This window comes from Nilaparvata lugens, chromosome 2, assembly GCF_014356525.2.
Source record: "Nilaparvata lugens isolate BPH chromosome 2, ASM1435652v1, whole genome shotgun sequence".
Classification (NCBI taxonomy): Eukaryota; Metazoa; Arthropoda; class Insecta; order Hemiptera; family Delphacidae; genus Nilaparvata; species Nilaparvata lugens.
Genome location: NC_052505.1, coordinates 38208910 through 38230547, shown reverse-complemented (window position 1 = coordinate 38230547; position 21638 = coordinate 38208910). Strand labels below are relative to the sequence as shown.

The 21638-nt window shown below is 34.7% G+C and overlaps 2 protein-coding genes across 3 annotated transcripts; both read left to right on the top strand.

Moving 5' to 3' along the window:
- Positions 1-1067: 1067 nt before the first annotated feature.
- On the top strand, positions 1068-7708 carry LOC111047195 (ejaculatory bulb-specific protein 3). Of its 2 annotated transcripts, none has more exons than XM_039421154.1 (2): positions 1068-1612; positions 7345-7708. In XM_039421154.1, exons 1-2 carry the CDS (start codon positions 1414-1416, stop codon positions 7539-7541), a joined length of 396 nt encoding a protein of 131 aa, XP_039277088.1. In that variant the 5' UTR covers positions 1068-1413; the 3' UTR covers positions 7542-7708. The 2 variants fall into 2 exon arrangements, with proteins under 2 accessions (XP_039277088.1, XP_022188580.1); XM_022332888.2 differs by lacking the exon at positions 1068-1612 and adding an exon at positions 2779-3325.
- A 6373-nt stretch (positions 7709-14081) lies between these two features.
- LOC111047276 lies at positions 14082-21226 on the top strand. Its single transcript, XM_039420070.1, has 5 exons — positions 14082-14580; positions 16513-16702; positions 17461-17476; positions 18695-18944; positions 20474-21226. The coding sequence occupies exons 1-5, from the start codon at positions 14382-14384 to the stop codon at positions 20671-20673; spliced, it is 855 nt and encodes a 284-aa protein (XP_039276004.1). The 5' UTR covers positions 14082-14381; the 3' UTR covers positions 20674-21226.
- Positions 21227-21638: the final 412 nt, after the last annotated feature.

Here is a 21638-nt window from a genome sequence, read left to right as displayed (position 1 = left end):
CCCACGAATTGCAAATCAAAACTCCAAGTTTTTTCACATTCATAAAAATTCTAGTTACAGCAGCTAGTTCATGTTCTGGGAAGAATCTGCGTTTGAGATTGAGTAATAAAATTTTTTATTGTTGCTGAAAAAAGAGAAGGTTAATGTTGTTTCAGTTGTTTCATATAGATTGAGCCGAAATTTTCATCGGTACGCCGTACGGTTTAGAACCCTTCACCCCTAGTTTTTTACGTGTATGCAACTTGCCGTAACATTATTCGCTGCTCTGTTGGTAAGATTACCAAATTACCCTTCCTACTCCACGTGGAGAACATTTTTAAGCAAAGAAACAAATACACAGCTCTCAAACATCAAATCAAACACGCTTTACTTTTTCACATTACGTAATTTATACAGTTTCAAGTGAGAATTATAGGTTTCAATTGGGAAGTAATATAAACATAGATGAGATTAGGTAATAATATGATCATGTACAACAATTGAAATACATATATATAGGACACGTGCAACGCGTCAAGACAGTGAATTTGTATGACATGAGACAGAGAGGTATTCAAAGTATTCAGATACAATAATTACTCGTATTAGTTAGGGTGTCAGTATGGAAGATATCTCACTACACACTACTTCCAAATTGCACAGTAACTGATGATCGAAATGTCCATCCAGCTAGCATAAATTTTTGTGTACATCAATTGGACTCATCAACTGTCTGTAATTGTTGTCCATGTTGACTAGTTAATATTTTTGGTTATATTGAGAGTTATTGAGATTTGGGAAAGGAAACAGAGACAAATGATAATATGAGAATGATACTACAAAAATGATACTATCAAATCTCTACTCTATGGAAGAACATAGTATCACGCAGAATATACTCACAATCACGAATATTAAACATCTTACCCACGAATTGCAAATCAAAACTCCAAGTTTTTTCACATTCATAAAAATTCTAGTTACAGCAGCTAGTTCAAGAATCTGCGTTTGAGATTGAGTAATAAAATTTTTTATTGATGGAAAGACATAACACCTACAGATTTTATTGCCAAGTCCAAAAAGCAGACAAATAGTATTGTCGTCAGACTGCTCCCATACTATTCCAAGAAACTATTAAACGACTGACTCTGGCCAAGTTGTGGATAAACAATTAAGTTGGTTATTGGATAATGATAATTGGTGGCGAGACTACTTGAGTGTTTTTGTTGTGTTGCGGCAGGAAGACAAGTTTTTGAAAAAAGTTGAGAGTCGGTTGGATGGGCGGGGAGGAGTGGAACGGCAAGTTTTGACCCCCTGGTGACGTCAGAGCATCTGAGTGGCAAACGACATTCGAAAGGGGTATAAAGCGGTGAACCTGAAAAGCGGACAGCATTCGACTTGATTCGGTTCGATCAGATCGCAGCATCCTCCGCCATGTTCAAGAACGTCCTCCTCGTCTGCCTGCTGGTGGCTGTGGTCAGTGCCAAGCCCAAGCCAGCTGAGAAGAAGCAGTACACCACCAAGTACGACAACATCGACCTCGACGAGATCCTCAACAACCAGAGGCTGTTCGACAACTACTACAAGTGTCTGCTGGGAGGCAAGTGCACCCCTGACGGCCAGGAGTTGAGAGGTGAGCGCCAAAACAACCCAATTATTATTCATTTTGAAATCGATTCTGATTTTTACAATACAGTTCATACATTTTTGACAGTACATTGTACATAAACTTTTTAAACAGAAATTAAATCTTACATATATTTTCAACTACACATCCACATAACAATAACAAGTCCATAGAAATGATAGTTTTATCCAACTCTAGTTTGATGGAGTAGGTAATAATAAACTCGTATAAAATTAATGAAAAATAGACACTCGAGTTGAATCACACTCATTCGAGAACTCAGTACTACAGAGTACTCTTATTATATCTCATTTCAAGTAAATCCATGATTATGATACTATCTTATCCAGCCACAAATATATTGATTCTAGTTCATCTGTGAAGTTATCATACATTGAGCAACAGATAATGATATTTGAACTTATTACTATTGTATTCCTTTTACTTTTTTCACACCCTCGAAGATCTTTCGTTCATCTCAAATTAATAACACAGAGTTATTATTCAATTCAATTAAAACTGATAGAATATAATTCAAATAAAGTAACACTTTAGTGAGATTCTAGTACTATTCTAATTTTAATCATTCTCTTTAGCTGTGTCTTCATCTCCTCTATATTTCATGCGATTTTCTACAACTAGCTTTGCTTACCGTTTAAAATAAAGCCTTTACTATTTCACTTTTTTACATATCATTCCTTTATTTCAGTTAATTCTCCAATGAATAGTAGAATCCTCATCAAATAATAGAAATTAGAATTGAGGTTTTTCAGGATTCTGTGAGAGAGAAGCCTCAACAATATTCCTCACAAATATTTTGGGAATTTGAGGCTGTATTTTTATTTAATTTCTTGGGGAAGGAAGTGAAGGAAATGCTAAGGTTCATCTGTTTTCTTCTATTTCCCTGGGTTTTCGGGGGCTTCTCGGGTGAACACCATTTGATAGAATAGAGACATAGTATCACGCAGAATATACTCACAATCACGAATATTAAACATCTTACCCACGAATTGCAAATCAAAACTCCAAGTTTTTTCACATTCATAAAAATTCTAGTTACAGCAGCTAGTTCATGTTCTGGGAAGAATCTGCGTTTGAGATTGAGTAATAAAATTTTTTATTGATGGAAAGACATAACACCTACAGATTTTATTGCCAAGTCCAAAAAGCAGACAAATAGTATTGTCGTCAGACTGCTCCCATACTATTCCAAGAAACTATTAAACGACTGACTCTGGCCAAGTTGTGGATAAACAATTAAGTTGGTTATTGGATAATGATAATTGGTGGCGAGACTACTTGAGTGTTTTTGTTGTGTTGCGGCAGGAAGACAAGTTTTTGAAAAAAGTTGAGAGTCGGTTGGATGGGCGGGGAGGAGTGGAACGGCAAGTTTTGACCCCCTGGTGACGTCAGAGCATCTGAGTGGCAAACGACATTCGAAAGGGGTATAAAGCGGTGAACCTGAAAAGCGGACAGCATTCGACTTGATTCGGTTCGATCAGATCGCAGCATCCTCCGCCATGTTCAAGAACGTCCTCCTCGTCTGCCTGCTGGTGGCTGTGGTCAGCGCCAAGCCCAAGCCAGCTGAGAAGAAGCAGTACACCACCAAGTACGACAACATCGACCTCGACGAGATCCTCAACAACCAGAGGCTGTTCGACAACTACTACAAGTGTCTGCTGGGAGGCAAGTGCACCCCTGACGGCCAGGAGTTGAGAGGTGAGCGCCAAAACAACCCAATTATTATTCATTTTGAAATCGATTCTGATTTTTACAATACAGTTCATACATTTTTGACAGTACATTGTACATAAACTTTTTAAACAGAAATTAAATCTTACATATATTTTCAACTACACATCCACATAACAATAACAAGTAGTTTAATAATACAGTATACAAATTACAAATAGAATCATACATTGAACTTCCATAGAAATGATAGTTTGATAGAGTAGGTAATAATAAACTCGTATAAAATTAATGAAAAAATAGACACTCGAGTTGAATCACACTCATTCGAGAACTCAGTACTACAGAGTACTCTTATTATATCTCATTTCAAGTAATAAATCATCCATGATTATGATACTATCTTATCCAGCCACAAATATATTGATTCTAGTTCATCTATGAAGTTATCATACATTGAGCAACAGATAATGATATTTGAACTTATTACTATTGTATTCCTTTTACTTTTTTCACACCCTCGAAGATCTTTCGTTCATCTCAAATTAATAACACAGAGTTATTATTCAATTCAATTAAAACTGATAGAATATAATTCAAATAAAGTAACACTTTAGTGAGATTCTAGTACTATTCTAATTTTAATCATTCTCTTTAGCTGTGTCTTCATCTCCTCTATATTTCATGCGATTTTTTACAACTAGCTTTGCTTACCGTTTAAAATAAAGCCTTTACTATTTCACTTTTTTACATATCATTCCTTTATTTCAGTTAATTCTCCAATGAATAGTAGAATCCTCATCAAATAATAGAAATTAGAATTGAGGTTTTTCAGGATTCTGTGAGAGAGAAGCCTCAACAATATTCCTCACAAATATTTTGGGAATTTGAGGCTGTATTTTTATTTAATTTCTTGGGGAAGGAAGTGAAGGAAATGCTAAGGTTCATCTGTTTTCTTCTATTTCCTGGGTTTTCGGGGGCTTCTCGGGTGAACACCATTTGATAGAATAGAGAGATAGTGTCTGAGTGTAAATAGAATACTACTTTTAATAATTTCAATTCAATTTCTCAAGTCATTTCATTGTAAACAACACAGTTTTAGGAACAGTAGAAGTTCAAGGCATATCCCTAAACTTATTGTTTATTTTGCGAAGCTCAGAACAAAAAATCTTCCGACTAGTCAAAGTTGATTGCGAAGCAGACCAGTCTGGATGATCATAAAACGAAACCGGCTCCACCGGTTCCATTGAACTTGAACTTGTTCCATGATCGTTGATCGGGAGTTAATCGGGTTTCTGCTCTGTTTTAACTCTAAATGCAATCATATCGTAATTGCTCATTAGCATGTCACTCACAAGTAGTGAAGAAAACTGGTTTTGTAGGAGCCATGCAGAATGTAAATGCATTATCGAGTTTTTGTTTAGAATTGTTTACATGTACGGATTGTTGTACAAATGTAGTTTGATTCTGAAATATATGAATCTGATAACAGGTTGACTACTAAATTCACTTTCCTGGTGGATAATGTTATTCTATGACGAAGATATGTGTAGTTTTTAGTCGACTAGATAGGGATGGGCTTACCTATGATTGAAGACTACCCTACATTTTATCGATTATCCACTCAATAATTCCTTGGATTACCTAAACAATAAACATTCGATATAGTAGCCAATGATACACATCAATATAGTCTAATCTCCGTCTTGATGAATATTTTTATTTGAATGGAATCAACTACTAACCATAAACTTACTCGTAATAGAAAAATAACACAGAAATTATATAATCAATCAGAATCAATATTGATTAGAATCTCTTTTTTTTGTTCTAATATTCTTCGACTGAACGTAACAGTCTTTATTCAAATTTGATAAAGAACCATCTGTATTTGGAATCAGCTCTTTTTTACTGCATCTTACAATATTAAATATCACATCCCTAAATCATAACATAACATAGCTGTATAATACATAAATTCTCCAAATAGATTGTTTATTCAAACGCTATGTAATTTTTTCCATGAAAAGAAAACTCTTCTTCCATATTAACAAGAGATATGAATGTAACGTTTCTATACTCTACCTCTGTACTGGCCTGGCCAACATAAAACGAAAACCATAAACTATCGATTACATTCATATTGATTTTATCCTTCCTGTTCGCTACAAATCTGAATATTGGTCTGTGTGTATTCACAGTACCTAAACCTTATGTGATAGAAATACGATTTAAACGGTTGACAACTATTTTTTCATTTTTCCTGGCAACATTAATAAGCATCCTACTGATGCAGTAGGCCTATTTTATCCTTCCTGTTCGCTACAAATCTGAATATTATTATAACAAGGTTGTTGTAGCTACAGAACCGGAATCAGCCTGATTATTAGGAAGAGGCAATTTCAAGTCTGTATTATTATTCAGATTGGTTGAAATCTGAGGATAACAATAAGGAAACGTGCAGCTTCTTATTCAAGGTTCTGCGGCAAACTGAAAAATAATGACTTCTTATATTCTAAATCTAATTCACGTTTTATACTGGAGCCTTGTATTGAATGAGACTAGCCTATCCGGCAACTTATTGTCAAATCAAGTGTGAATGTTATGCCAGCTTGGCTTCTTGTTCATCATTCAGCTGACCAATTTTTATTAGATACTAATACCTGGTAACAGTATAAAATAAATTATTCATTATCAATAATCACAACCTTGCAACATGAAAACCTATCTATTGATAACTCAACCAACTTTAGAGCCCTTGAATTCACTACATCTCTATTATAGACTCACTATAAATACACTACAGTCATACATCTCTAGATAGGATCAAAGATCTCTAGATCTCTAGATAAAAATGGCATTGAGAAGTACCGTCTGACTTATGACCATCATGCATAACTTGTGAACGGTATTGTACAGAACCGGAAAAAGCTGGAACTTTATGAATGAATCCGAGCGGGAAAGATATAAGCGGGTAGATGGGCGGCGCATTCTGGTTCTGCGGGTTGAACAACATCGGCTGATCGGCCGGGTAAACCTGAAATCATGACAAACTGAGTACTTGCCATATTTCATAACGGAAAGGTATAACATATATGATCGGTGATTTTCAAGGTCGATTCTATTTTACGTCAAGTCACACGTTCCCGATTGAAATTTTAGTTTTTAAAGAAATAATTGATAAAGTTTAATCAGCCGCCATTTTGGATAAACGTATCATAGAACATTTCTATTGATGTCATCTTTCTCAATTTGGAAAGGCCTTTTAAAATGATGTATCACACAATGGGAGTTTACATTGAAAATATTTGAGTTACAATTTTCGCCGCCATTTCTTCCACAATTGATTTTTACTTGCCAATTCACTCTTAATTGTAGTTTGATATTCACATTGTACAGCGATTCCTACACGAAATCATTTCCTCTTTTTCTTCCACGATTATTAATCATTCTCACTTGAAGAACCTACCGTATCTATTTCAGTAATACCTCTACTCAATGAAATTCTAATCTAATCAGTATTATCACCGAATCTCACTCGTTAAAATACAGTGATGACTTGACAAAATTTTTAATCATCAGGCATGATCCATGATTGTTTTGATTAGTGCAAGTCGTTATTTCTCATGACACAGACTTCAATGCATTGGAGGATGCTTGTTTCTATGACTACAAATTGATTTGATCCTCTAATGAACACATATTCTATGAATCTATATATCTTCCAGTAAATAGTACAGTAAACTACAATCTCTGACTAGAGTCAGTTGTTGCAATCTTAAACTGACTACAGTCAGTGACGTCTTAGCATTAACTATCGTTATGCTGTCTTGATGCATGAGTCGATTACTGCGAATCACTGATTTTCTCATTATCATACATTACAGTCATACTGCACAGTCAGTCACTGCAGTTATAATTCTATTCTTGATTTCAAGTTTTTATCTCATGTTGAATTTTCAATGTGTATTGAAAACTTTACATGCTTTTATCAAGAACATGTATACGTTCAAATGTTAATGGATGGTTGTTTTGTGTTGTTGCAGAGGCTCTCCCCGACGCTCTGGCCACCGCCTGCTCGAAATGCACAGAGAAGCAGCGCGTAGGAACCGAGAAGGTGATCAAATATCTGATCGAGAAGAAGCCAACCGAATACAGCGAGCTGGAGAAGAAGTACGACCCCCAGGGCAACTACAAGCGCAAATACCAGGCTGAAGCCGCCAAGCGAGGCATCAAGGTCTAATTCGTCAACCTTAAGGTCCGACCCATCCTTGAAGGTCTTCCTTCGTCCTCATCATCACCACCACCTCATCATTACAGCCTGTGATCGCATCCGCAAGGATGAAAGTCTGAAGTTTTCCACTTTCTACTCAATTGTTTAAATTAAATTACACTATTTAATTCGTTACACACCTTGTTGTTATTGTGCTAGATTTTGAATACGTCCTTCACCATCAACTCAATTATATTACAATGAGTCAACATTATAGATTCTCATTTGAACATGATATCAACAAATCCAATTATCAATAATATCAACAAATATTGACAATAATAACAAAATATTAACAAATTCTACTAAAAATACTACGACGTGTCCTCGACAGTGAATATTGAAAATTACTCAGTTCGTGCATTGTGGAATAAAAGAGAATTAACATCAATGTCATAGATTACGAAGTGTATTACACAATGAATTGTATAAATCTTCTACTGACGTCGATAAAACTCCTCAACAAGATTGAAATGCATTCCATTTTGCAACACTGCAAGAATGAGTAATTTTCAAATTTCACTGTAGAATAAGCGAAATCTGTAATTGAGTTTGAATAGGTTCTTTGTGATGGAAAACTGCATCGATCGATCTTTTAATTCGAAGCCATATCCATATAATATTGATCTCAACCACAGAGAAAAGATAGTATAAGCTCACGCTTATGCCTTCACTCAGCTGGAAATGACTTGATTGCTTACTTGATTAGAAGCTAATCATTAATATCCTGATAGGCCTATAATTGCAAGGTAGGTAGAAAAATAATTAGTTTGCAGACAATCAATAATTCCAGTGTTTGGTTGTTAAACATCTCCCAGTAAAATGTAAACGTTCATAAATAAACTCATTGTTTATTGAAATAAGACCATAGAGAAAATATAGCACAATAAGATAGATATCCCATGGTATAAGGCGCCCATGTTCCAATTTTCAATTTTTTTGGTGAAGCTATGTGATGCTGCTGGTTTCTCATACTGATTTCTCAACGGTACCGTTCCTATACACTTTCACCCGGCCAAAAAGTAATAATAGACAGCAGTCGACAGTAATCGGCTTGTGTTAAACTAAAATCTACTTGAAATTTGGAACATGAACAACCTATATGTGTCATCATGCGCATATGTGTCTAGTTCAGAGATTGAACATACTTTTCTGGGAATTTTGAGCTTTCATATCGATTTGAAGCATTTATGCTATTCTTGATTCATAGCATATTATGATTTAATAAATTTCCAATGATTAAATACCAATCAAATTTTCCCATACTAGTGACCCCCTGGGATGGAGAACTGTTGTATTGTAATCTTTGAAACCCGAAATTTTTAATTATACAGAGTTGATGAAAATTATGGAAACAGCTAATCTCTTACAAGAATAATATTAGACTATTTAATTGGTTTCATTGGGGATCCTATTTGAAATGAAAAATTACTCTGTCGTGTTAACATCTTTGACCCTCATATGAAACCAAATCCATTTTTTGAATATAGGACAATACAACAGTTCTCCAACTCAGGAGGGTCACTAGTATAGATATTTTTAACAATTCTTCAGGTCTGAGTTTTGTATGAAAATATTTGGGCAGATGGAGGTTGTAAGCTCGTAATAAAAGTTTATGTGAGTTTAAGCAAATGAAAATAATCGAATATGGTCATGTGGTAAGTATATAATATTATATATTATTATTAGCGTATGGCTTTGAATGGTGGGGAGACCCAAGGGTAGTCCCACCTCGCCGTATATAGTCCAAAGTTCCCTAATGGGAAACCGGACACTATGGTTATAGTGAGCACAATACTTTAAATTTACACTTTTCACTTCGGAATAAAGTTAATTTTGATGTTAAAAGTATATAAAGGATCAATCATCATTTTTATTGAAGAAAAAGATTCCGGGAACAGTTAATTTTTAGAAAATCATGGCAATGAATTTGAAAGATCAATAATTGAAAGAAATGGAAATGTATGATGGTGTATTATGAGACTTAAAAAATCTGTTATTTCTCAATTCCCCATGAGAGATTACAATCATCTGTTGATTGATAAGGATAGCTTATTATTATATCTCATTTCTTATCATAATTACAATTTTTCATCTCTAATACCATAAAAAATCCAGGAATGGAATTCTTTGAGAATGTTTGAAGCAGGCCCATTTAGAATAAGGATGGAGAAAGTTGAGTTTCCAAAATGAATATTCTGTTATTAATTTCTATTAAATATGATGAACTTTGAACTGGTCAAACTAACAAACTATTAGAGATGCGTTTGTATCGCTGAGGTTACTTTAGATTTAGAAGGCTGTCTTAGAAGTTTGAATACATTTTTATAAACTTTGAAAAAAGTGGTAGTACTTGACGAGATTCTCAAGTTAAAGCCAATCTAATACAGTATAGTAATTTTTTATCGAAATTTGATGTTGTACTTAGAAGTTAATTTCTCCATTAAGAAAACAATCAAAAAGGCGAGAGGACTCTAATAAAAGCAACAGCAACGAATGCAACAAAAAGAGGAATGTTTTTAAATCCATTAGTGGTTTGTATTATAAAATTGTGGAGAATAATTCACCTTTCATGGGCACATCGTGTTTCTGTGCTGGAAAACTAACACATCACTTGAACACTCGAATTAATTCATATAAATAATGTATATTGATAACTGATATTTGAGATTGGCTTGATATTTGAGGTGAATCAATCGAGTTCACCTCTTAACTTCTGAAGGTAAGATGTAAAGGAACAGCCGCACCTAACATGTTAACAGACGCTGACCAGGGAGCCGCCCATTAAGGATACTGTCGCGCCTGGATTTTATTTGCTATTTTTGGCCCGCCCCGAGTATTTTATCTCTTTGGTTCCCATCATATCTGATGAGCGTTGCCCTAACCGCCACCTGGGGAGGTACCCGGTATGGGAATAGCAACCCACCTGGTTTGAGATCACCTGGCGTGATCTTCGGTGAGGAGGAGGAGGAGGAAAGAAGGAGATGTGAACCCACAACATCCAACAGCTGAGAAAGGATAGACCAGAAATAATGAAATTGATGTTGGCACGGAAACGAATGGAGCAACGCAACGTAACATAATAGTTACACAAAATAATGTCATACATGCCCTCTCAAACGAGCTATTCGAAAAAGATGTACAGTATATTTGACTGAGAAATGTTGTGGAACCTCTCTATACTATAGGCTAGGGTGGATGGAAAAACATATCAAGTTATTATAATACATTATGCATTAATAATGGATTATTCTCATTGAGTCATCTACGTAAATATTATCCAATCTAGATAGACTAAATAATAATAAATAAATGTTTTTCCCAAAAAACCTAAAACTATACTACATCAATTATTACAGAAAATATTAGATAGCTTACAATAGTTAATTTCAGAAATTTCTTTTAATGTGTCTTCTACATGCTTAGTGTTTTCTGTGTGGAAATTTACCTACTCCACTATGTTCTAGAGTAGGTTTGTTTTTTTGTATGTGCGGATGTAATCTACAGATGATCTCTATGTTTATTAGAAACAAATCTTTGAACTGAAGCCTACATTCAATTATAGAGTATTTTTATTTGAGTAGCCTACCTGATGTTATTCACTCAGTTTCAGTATGAAAAACAATTCAATTAATCTTGAATCATACAGAGCAAAGGTAATTATACAAATATCAACATCTTAGTCAGGGCCGGATTCACAATTTGTGAGCTCCTAAGTATATTTTGTGATGAGGGCCACCATTACTTCACCTGAAGCGGATCCTCAATGATATTTGTTGGGGTTGGGGGTACCGCAATTTTCATGCATCCGTTAATCCCCTGACAAGCAAATTGAAATTGTGGAGAAAGAGTTAATTAGTCATTAAGCTATTATATAGGACTTGAGTTAGAATTTGGGTTTTTTAACATTTTGTAAGAAATCAAAGTGATAAATGTAATTTTTTTCAATGATCCTGGAATAATGTGAGATACCACAGGTATTGTAAATCATCAATATAACTTTCATTCCATATCCGCATAAAAATATATTTTCACAACTCACGAGACATTACATCACAACTCTATAAAAGCGTAGTTGTCGACTACTCTACAAGCATCTTGTCGAAAATTAATAATAGAAGAGACCACAATAATGGAATAATGTGAGATACCACAGGTATTGTAAATCATCAATATAACTTTCATTCCATATCCGCATAAAAATATATTTTCACAACTCACGAGACATTACATCACAACTCTATAAAAGCGTAGTTGTCGACTACTCTACAAGCATCTTGTCGAAAATTAATAATAGAAGAGACGTGATATGACGTGACGTGAGTCTGGTAGATGCGTAATATACCGTATATGATCATGTTATTATGTTCATATTGGCACCAAGCAATAAGTGTAATAAGTGATGGTAAGGTTTAAGAGAGAGCCTGCTGCGCCCTAACTTCGCTCTCTTAGCAATTGGTTAGAGGCAGCTATTCAATGCACTTGAATTCAATGTGACAATGTTGACCAATCAGCACTTGAAAATATCACCAAACATCTGCTGTTGTCTACTTGCACGATCCACAGTAAAATATTATAGTGAGATCCACGTTACAATGGCAGTGGACAAATATAGGAGAACAGCGTGGCTGATTCTCTGCCTTCTATAGAAAATGGCTGATATCATTGTATATCTGATGTAATATTAACTGTTCATTCTTGTTCAAAATAATGAATTACGGTATATTTTATCTGTCCAATATAAATATAATATATTTTCCAATGAATCGATGATAAATATTCATAATTACGATTCAATATTTCGTTGATTTATTGTATTTCTACATTATTAGAAAATGATCTGGCAACGTTGAAGCGTAGAAGAGCATAGCGCTTCTGTTTTGTCAAATGATATACAAGGATAGCAACACCAATGCAAAATAAATTACTGCCATTATAACGTGGACCTCACCATAGAATATTGCCACTATACATGGGAATAAGCAGGAGAATCAGCGGCAGTCATCACGTATAAGATATTTGCCTCTCTCACTTCAGCATGACTAATACAGCTAATGATCATCGATTTCTTGTGACCAAAACTGGAGAATATGAATGTGGGCAATATGAGATTTTAGCAAGTCCAATTTAATGCACCAGATAGCGCACACATCAATATTGACATTCTGAATCTGCGATTTATGTCCTTGTTTATTTCGCGCAATTTGGCTCCAAAGGGCTGTATAAGCCGTAAACAATCCATCTCCAAAAAGTCAACATTACTCAAGCTATCAGAGAGATTCAGACCGATTTGTGCGCCACATTAATGGAAAACGGGCTTCTCGGATCTCCGCAGCCTCGCGGCCACCAAGGCTGCTATTTGGATATTATGATATTCCATCCATAATACCGTAGCATTGATAGACCTTTCAAACAAAAAATATATCTCATCAATATCTCACACACAGCTTGTCTCATTCAATTTCATTTCAATGACAGGAATCCCCTGATTAAAAAGCAAACTGATCGCCTGATGGGATATAAACTGTTGCCCACTCAGAGAGAGTAGAGAGTAAATTAAAAAACTACTAATTAGCACTCATCAAGTGCTGCCACCTATTGGCATAATTCAGACTTTGGTATTTTTCACACCGTCAACCAATCAGGAGAGATTAGTCGAAGAGTCGAATATTTTATGATATATCTACAGTGACCGTGTTTTGGACAGACATATTATATTGCTGCAAGACTTTTAATTCATAAATTTGTAATGTTCATAAATGTTTTTTATAATTCATAAATGTTTTGCAAGCATCTTCCCCATTCTCTAATGTGCTCAATGATGAAATGGTTTTATTTATGGATTCTCAATTATCTTCACGATAGAATTGGGCAATTGGCGAAGTAGATCTGGCCAATCAGACTGATGATAGTTGAGTTAATTTATCAATTCGAATTATTAGTTGTACTTTCAATTCAATACTTACAGACTTGCAGTCTGGAGAAGGGATAATCTTCTGACGTTTGAGTTTTTAATTACCAACATCATCCATTTGGTCAGTTTCTATATAATTAATCGACAGAATAAATTTTATAAGACAAACAGATCCTTATCCAGTCTCCATTTCATCATAATATAAATAATATTATTCGAATAACGATATTGATTAGTGATTGAATTAGTTCTGCATTCAGCTTTAGATTTATAAAGATAAAATGCATGCACTAATGGATAAATTAATGCTTCTCAAAATAGATACAAAACCATATTATGTGCTAAAAAACTTCAAAGAACCTGTACAGAGAATAGTAATAATGAAATACTGCGTACTCATTCAAACGTCATTCACTTCAGACTTTCAATTGATGACGAATTAGAAATGCAATAACAATGTCGATATGAACCTGACATGATTTCATTAAGCACAAATAATAACAACTCATTCATCGCCTATCATTTTTAATATGAATTATAATCACCGTGAATATCACGGATATAAAACGTGACTATTGTTCAAAATTCATCATAAAAACGGAACTATCAAATTTTTCTGCCTCATATTAGTTTTCATGGGAATAGTGTCGAGTCCTTGGGCAGATGAATAATCTATTGTAGTGACGTTTGATGAAATTTGCTAAGACAAAAGCGGAAAAGGGACATAAAAGTCAAACATAAATTAAGTAGCTTACCGTTCATATCAGTGAATTTTCTTTAAATTCTTTGCCCACCAGTTTCCATCATTAGTTGTTGCCCAGCTGATTTGTGGTTTGTGTCGTTAGTCTTGTTACTAGTCTTTTGACTTGAAACTCTTGTCAAATTTGTATTTTATCATGAAGTTCTTGTGTGTCACAATTTTTGAATGTGCTTTGATTGTGGTCGCGTTTGGAATGCCTCAGGACACAACTTATCCAACTACATACGACGATGTCAACGTAGATGACATTTTACATAATGATAGACTTTTCAACAGATACTTCACCTGTCTCACTAAGAAAGAAGGATGCACTCCTGAAGGAAAATTGCTGGCTGGTAAGTTAGTTCGATCAATTTAACTCTCATTGGATATTGATTATTTTTCTTTACAACCTATACCTATTTGTAGGAATCATTATTCATTTTCCCAGTAGGAAAGTAGGCTAACTCACTCTATACATTATGAGCTAAGAAAGTTTAACGGCTCAACCTTCTTGGTTATCAAAGATATGATGAAACTTGATATTTCCAATGAGAATTGGATTCAATGAATCAACTTCCAATACACAGTTTGTAAGACTTAATAGAACAGCATATTTTCATTATCAATGAGGACGTATCGATTGCATGATGGATGCTAGCGAGAATCACAGTTCAAAGGTAGATGAATGATATTCTCAACCAATAGCAGTTCCACAACCTATCGCTGTACCATCTATCAAAAACATTGTTGTGTCTTCACGTTCGTGTTATATGTGAATGAATCAAAAATTGAAAAAAATTTCTGTTACGTTCAGGGCAGAAAAGAAATAAATAGAGATTGAATAAAATGTGCACCTCTATCTTATTTTCATATCATGAAATGAGCAAAGCGTAATAATACGTCAATTAGATCAATCTATATTAAGCTCGTTATTTTATTTCTGAAAATCAGCAATAAGGGTTAAAATCCTTGGCGTTCTCAAAGACGATAACTTTTTCAAGGAAACGTTTCCTTTTCGACCAATAAACAAAAAAAAATATATCGCCCTTATACAATCAGGTCCCTTATCTCTTATCGCACTACACCATTCTGTTACAGCATTTTGTAGATCTCTTTGAGTGTTAGCTATTAGCAAGATATTGTCTGCATATATCAGTGATTGAACGTATACTGGACGGAGGTTGCAGTTTCCAATCTTGCTTCGAGTCGTTATTCTTCTCTTTCATGTTTTTATTAACTTGTTTGACACCTTTATCTATTTTGAATTGTCTAGATGCAGCACCTCCTATCCTCACAACCCCTCTGACATTACTGTACAGGCTTTTAATTCTTTTGGTAAGTTCAGGTGACACACCTGCTTCACTGAGGGCATCCCAAAGGCACTGTCTAGATACGGTGTCGAAAGCTGCTTTCAAATCTAAGAAGGCAATATATGTTTGACCAGCTCGGCTCAATCTCTTATCCATGACTTGTCTTATTGTAAACATATGATCACTAGTCTGATGATCCCTTATTTCTAAAAGCTGCCTGTTCCTCTTCCAGCCCTTCCTCCAACTAATAAATTTTCTCTTTGATATTATTCTCGATATTCTACAATAAAAAATCGAAGTTCCAGAAAATATGTGGCACTATATACATAGAAACCTCAAAAATAAAACAAGACAAGAAACGAGGGTAAAGTTCTATAATACTATTGCAGTTTCGACTCTCCTATATGGAAGTGAGAATTCGATTCACACACGGAAAACGGACAGCCGCATTCAAGCTGCAGAAATGAGATTTCTAAGGAGTTTATTTGGCTGCACTAGAGTTGATAGAATCAGAAATACTGATATAAGACAGGTTTTATCGGTTACTCCTCTGGATGAAAGAATAATACTAAAAAGACGCAACTGGTGCAGTTATTTGAATAGAATGCCACCTGGAAGAATGATGACCCTTGAAGTCCAAAATATAAAAGATCTACTGGCAAAATAGATGTAGGGAGGCCAAGAAAGAGATGGGTACCGGAAGAGGTTAATAAACCTAATTCCTGAAGTGAAGATGATGATGATGATATTATTCTCGATTTCACATGGCCAGCAAGAAAGATGAAGCGGATGGAAATATTGGAAATATACTATTTCTTGGAAAAAAATGCACAAACGTACGAGAAAATCGCTTGTTCCATTTGACGACTTGTATCTCTGTGTTGTATTATCAAGTACAGCTCATTATTGAAATGAGTAGCCTATTTGATTATTTTCTTGTTACTCTGTATAAATGTGTTTTTCTTATTTTTGCAGCAACAATACCGGACGCCCTAGCCACTACTTGCGCGAAATGCAGCGCCAAACAGAAAACGGCAGCGGAAAAGGTGATCAAGTACCTTTACTTCAACAAGCGAGACAAGTTCGACGAGCTAGCCAAGATCTACGACCCGGAAAGCAACTACTTGAACAAGTACCTTGTAGACGGCTTCCCAGCCAAGGTCTAGTGCAAAAACAACCACTAAAAATCCTTTCCTATTCAGGTCCAACAGACCAATGACCAAATTTGACCAGTAACAACTTCGCCGAATTCGGAAACAATAATATGAATCTAGTGTTTATAAGTAAGTGCAGCAGCTACTCATTTTAGAAGAGTCTATCAGCAAGAATCAATCAGACATACTTCAGGCTTATCAGTGTAATTTAATCACTCCGTAAAATGAACTTGTATAATGTGCTCACTGTGTTCATTTTATTGGGAATCGACTCACTTCATATTCAATAATATTGACTTCTGATAATGTTGTGCATTACCTGTTGAGTACTCTTGTTTCGGTAGTGTTGTCATATGAAATATGACTTATATGCTACTTGTTGTGTTGGAAATATGGCTAACTAAAAATCAAGAATCGTTGTGTATTATGATAATATATAGTATCTTATCATAGTACCTTATCGAGTACATTTATCTCACGATTCTACCATCAGAGGACATACTTTTTCCACTACTTTAGCCACTCAATCACAATCACTCATAAATAATATGAGAATATTAAGTCACGTACGGTAATCATTTGTTATTCAATTACTCTATTCTTTAGGATATGCAATTGAATAAGAAATGAGAACTTGTTATTGTGTTTACTAATTATGCAATGATATTTTATTTCAATAAATTTGAAAACGAAATTATTTGTAGCTTGTATTGTTTATGATTTGAACTTTGATTACAAACACATTTAATATGATTGTTCAATGTTCAAGCATGCTGAGCACAGTGGTAATAAAAATGATTTACCTTCCATTCATTTTTTTTCATTTTGAAATGTCATCAACCTTGTGCTTTTCGTCAAGTAAATAATATAAGAATAGCAGAAGAGACTTTTTATGTACAATTTTTTTAAGCCTAGTTTTGCTACATAGGTTGAGATAATATATTTAAACTTACCTTATCATATCATATTATTATATTACTTTGAATAAAGCTCAGCCCTAACTTATCATGCAGCCATCCGATCCGATCACGGATATAAACGGTCAAGAACGGTGCATGCCACATAATAAGTCCGTCATGTGATCTGTCCCACCACCACTCCTCCACCCAAGAGAAATATCGGACATGAATAGGATCGGAACGCGTCATGATAAGTGTGGCCCAGGCTTAAAAAGTGGCAAAGCAACAGTGAAAAATAATTACGATTTTAACTAAAGAGAGAGAGGAGGTATAAATACCTCAACGGTAATCAAGAGCTCATTCTTGATTGGATGTTATCGAGATTACAAAAAACAAAACTAAATTAGTGAGCAGATCGATCACAGAAAATATCGATGGTGCCCTTATCACACTACTGTTTTAATGAGAGCCAATAGTAATATTGTTATGAAAGGAACCTAACTGTGATCAAGGTAAAGTAGGTAAAGTCAGTGAATAATACCTCTTGTTATTGGACTTTGTTTATGGGTTCCAAGAATTACTTATTTCTGAATTTAGTTCCTCATCAACTTCTCTATCAACGTTCACTGTTGATGAATTAAATGATAGATATGGCCATCATAAAGACTTATTTATGTGACTATGTCAACTATTTGGTCCAAAAAAATTCCGATCGTACATTTCCAATCGCGTAATTACCATGTCGAATACTCCTCATTTGAAGGTTTTAATCGTTGGCAACCAATATGTGAGGAAAAAACCAGGAAACGAAGTGTCCTCTACACTTCTTCACATGTGCATAAATATTAAATTACCCATTTCCTAATAACACGGTAAACGTTTTTGCTTCGCCACTACATAAACAGATCCGAACTGGTTTCACACATTCTGAAAAGAGTGCAACAGCATAACGTGTGTGTGATCTGCTAAATCGGTGAGCTTGTCTCAGTATTTATCTTGAATGTCGGAAATCTAAAATATTCATAGAGGTCGATGCAGTGGACAAATATAAAAGTAAGTAGTGGTAAATAATCGAGTATCGGATAGAGGGACGCGTGTTAATGCCTATTTACGGCTAGTAAATATAGACGACAGTGGCTAGCGAGTGGTGAAGTCATGTCCAAGTTGCCCGTGACACTGGTGTTGATGTTGGCCGTCTTCTCGGTCGACTGCGGCAAACTCTACAAAGACAGATACACGACCAAGTTCGACAAAATCGATTTGGATGAGGCGCTCAACAATCAGCGGCTCTTCGAGAGCTATCTCAAGTGTCTGATGGGGGACAAGTGTTCGCCTGATGGATACGAGCTTCGAGGTACGTATCGCAACTTTTATCCTAGTTTTTGTGTATCACATTTTTATGAATGACTAGCTGGTAACCCGTGCTCCGCAAGGGTCTATTTTAAAACTTGACAAACTGAAAACGACGTAATTAAATCTTGAAGAATTGAAAATAGGCCTATAACCAGCCCCGTTAATTAAGAATCTATATGCAAAATTTCAAGTTAATCAGTCCAGTAGTGATGATGCGTCAAACATAATTTTCCTATCCCGTACTTGTATAAGCCAGTTCTTTCCTTTATTGTAGTATAGATATGCAAGTCACAGGTCTGTTTTTGACATCCTAAATTCCTTAATCCATTATAAATTGATAACTTGCTCAATTGATAAACAATTAAATTATAAGTTATTACGAGTGAATTTAGAGTAAGTTAAGATTCTGATACTGTTGAATCATTCACTAGATGAAGAAATGAAAGCGAAACTTTATCTGGAAAATTATTTTTTGGGGCTGTTCCAATCAGAAGATTCTCATACATTTTTTTTGTATGGGAAAATATTCTTTAATCCCATCCATGACTACAATTTTTTTTCGCAAGTTTTGCAACTTAGAGTCGCTTCTCGCATTCCCTCCGCCAACGTTCCTTATCTCTCCACTCTTCCTCTCGCAAACGTCTATCTACATCCTAAAATCAGAATACTCCGTTTATCGTTGAATCATAATGTTAATGTAGCAAATACTATTGAGAATTATTGTTTTCCTTGGATTTATCAACTATGAAAATGTTTGATAACATATAACACAACACAAAATACATATATATATCCTAAGTTGTCTCCAAATACTCGTCATAACTCAACTTAAAAATACTCAACTACGCATTTATCGCCAATTACAGCAAGCAGTTCATATCCTTTTATTTGTTTTGAAAATTTCCTCACATATAAAAATAGGAGATCAAATCTAAACCCCTCGTAGAGCGCATATTATTGCTGGGATAATATTTGTGGACTGAATTTTCGACTAATAGTCGATTTCATAAGCTATACAGCAATAAACGATTTTCAATAATTATTGGCACTATCCACTCATTGCTTATTGAATGAATATGTTATTAAATAAACAACTTATCAGATAGATAAGGTAACTAATCAGGTTAATGAGATAACAAACAGTACAAAATTAAACTACTATATAATCAAGTATTCGAAATAGCACGTTCTTGAAAATCTCTCATCTATTATGAATGAGATTGTTCAATACTCAAAGATTGATGTATTAGTTTGGTTCTGACTCAGTAGTAGAATCACAAAATTGAATAGTGAATAGACAATACACCAAAATTAAGAACGTTTTTTGAGACTTTATACTGGAATCACTAGAATGTAATAATGAATGGAAGACAATAGACAGAAGATAACTGGAGATAGAAGATAAAAGGAGAGGATAACTTTCCTTTCGACAATAACTAGCTGATTATTGAATAAATTAATGAGCTTGATTTTTTAGATAGTTTAATTAATTAATATCCTAATTAATTATTGTTTGTTGGGTGATTGCAGAGGCGCTGCCAGATGCCCTTGCAACGGCGTGCGCCAAGTGCAGCGAAGCTCAGAAGGCCGGCACCGAGAAGGTGATCAGATTCCTGATCGAGAAGCGACCCAAAGAGTACGCTCTGCTCGAGAAGAAGTACGACCCCGAAGGCATCTACAGGGACAAGTACAAGCCCATCGCCGAGATGAAAGGCATCAAGCTTGACTGAACACTGGACCGACTTCAAAACGAAAGTTCTTATTCATTCACTGGAAACACATCAACATTACACTCGTTATGGATATTCAATTTCCATTTCAAAAGAAGTAGAACATTTTTATGAAAATTCAAATCCAATTTGAGAAAGTTTCAACAAAATTTCGAAATTTAGTTGAATCAAAATGATATTTACAGATTCCAGATACGTTTGAAAATACTAAAATTACAGTACGAACAAAACTACAAAGAAATTCAATAAAATGAAAATTATGAAATCCAAAGAATTAACACATATATTCAAATTATTATTCAAAGAGTTCAGGGTGTCTCATCAGTAATCTTGAGTAATCAAAATCAAACATTCTTCATTGAAGATCAAAGGAAACTTCACCTTTTGTAAATAGAGAATCACAATGGTAGCCTATCAATGGTATCAATCATCTATTGTAAAAATTATTGATCTCAATTCTTGCTTATTTATTTGTTATCTCTTGATATTTATTCCACATTTCATTCAAAATGATTTATTCGACGAAATTATATAGAAATATATGTTATTTTGTACGCATCTAAGTGTTCCACTATTTTCTACCATCTACCTGACTCCTCTCTTAGCAATAGACGGTTTTTATTGGATTTAATGAATAACTAACTACCTTCGAGAGAGATTCTACTCCTTCTTCAGTTCTAGTAAGTACCGTATTTGTAAACGATTTTTGATACTGTCGCATAAAAGCACGCATTGGTTGCCCAGCAACCAATAACATGAACCAACCAAATCCTAAACAAATCACTAGAATGGTTCTGATTAGTTCATTAATGCGTGCTTAGCTATAACAGTTCTTCATACCATTCATAGTATGAGCCATATTACTGGCCTACAGTCTGTATTAAACCAATTAAAATAATACAGATACATTTTTCTGGGATAGAAATACTACTATCCGAACTTGATTAAGGTGATTACACTGAGCA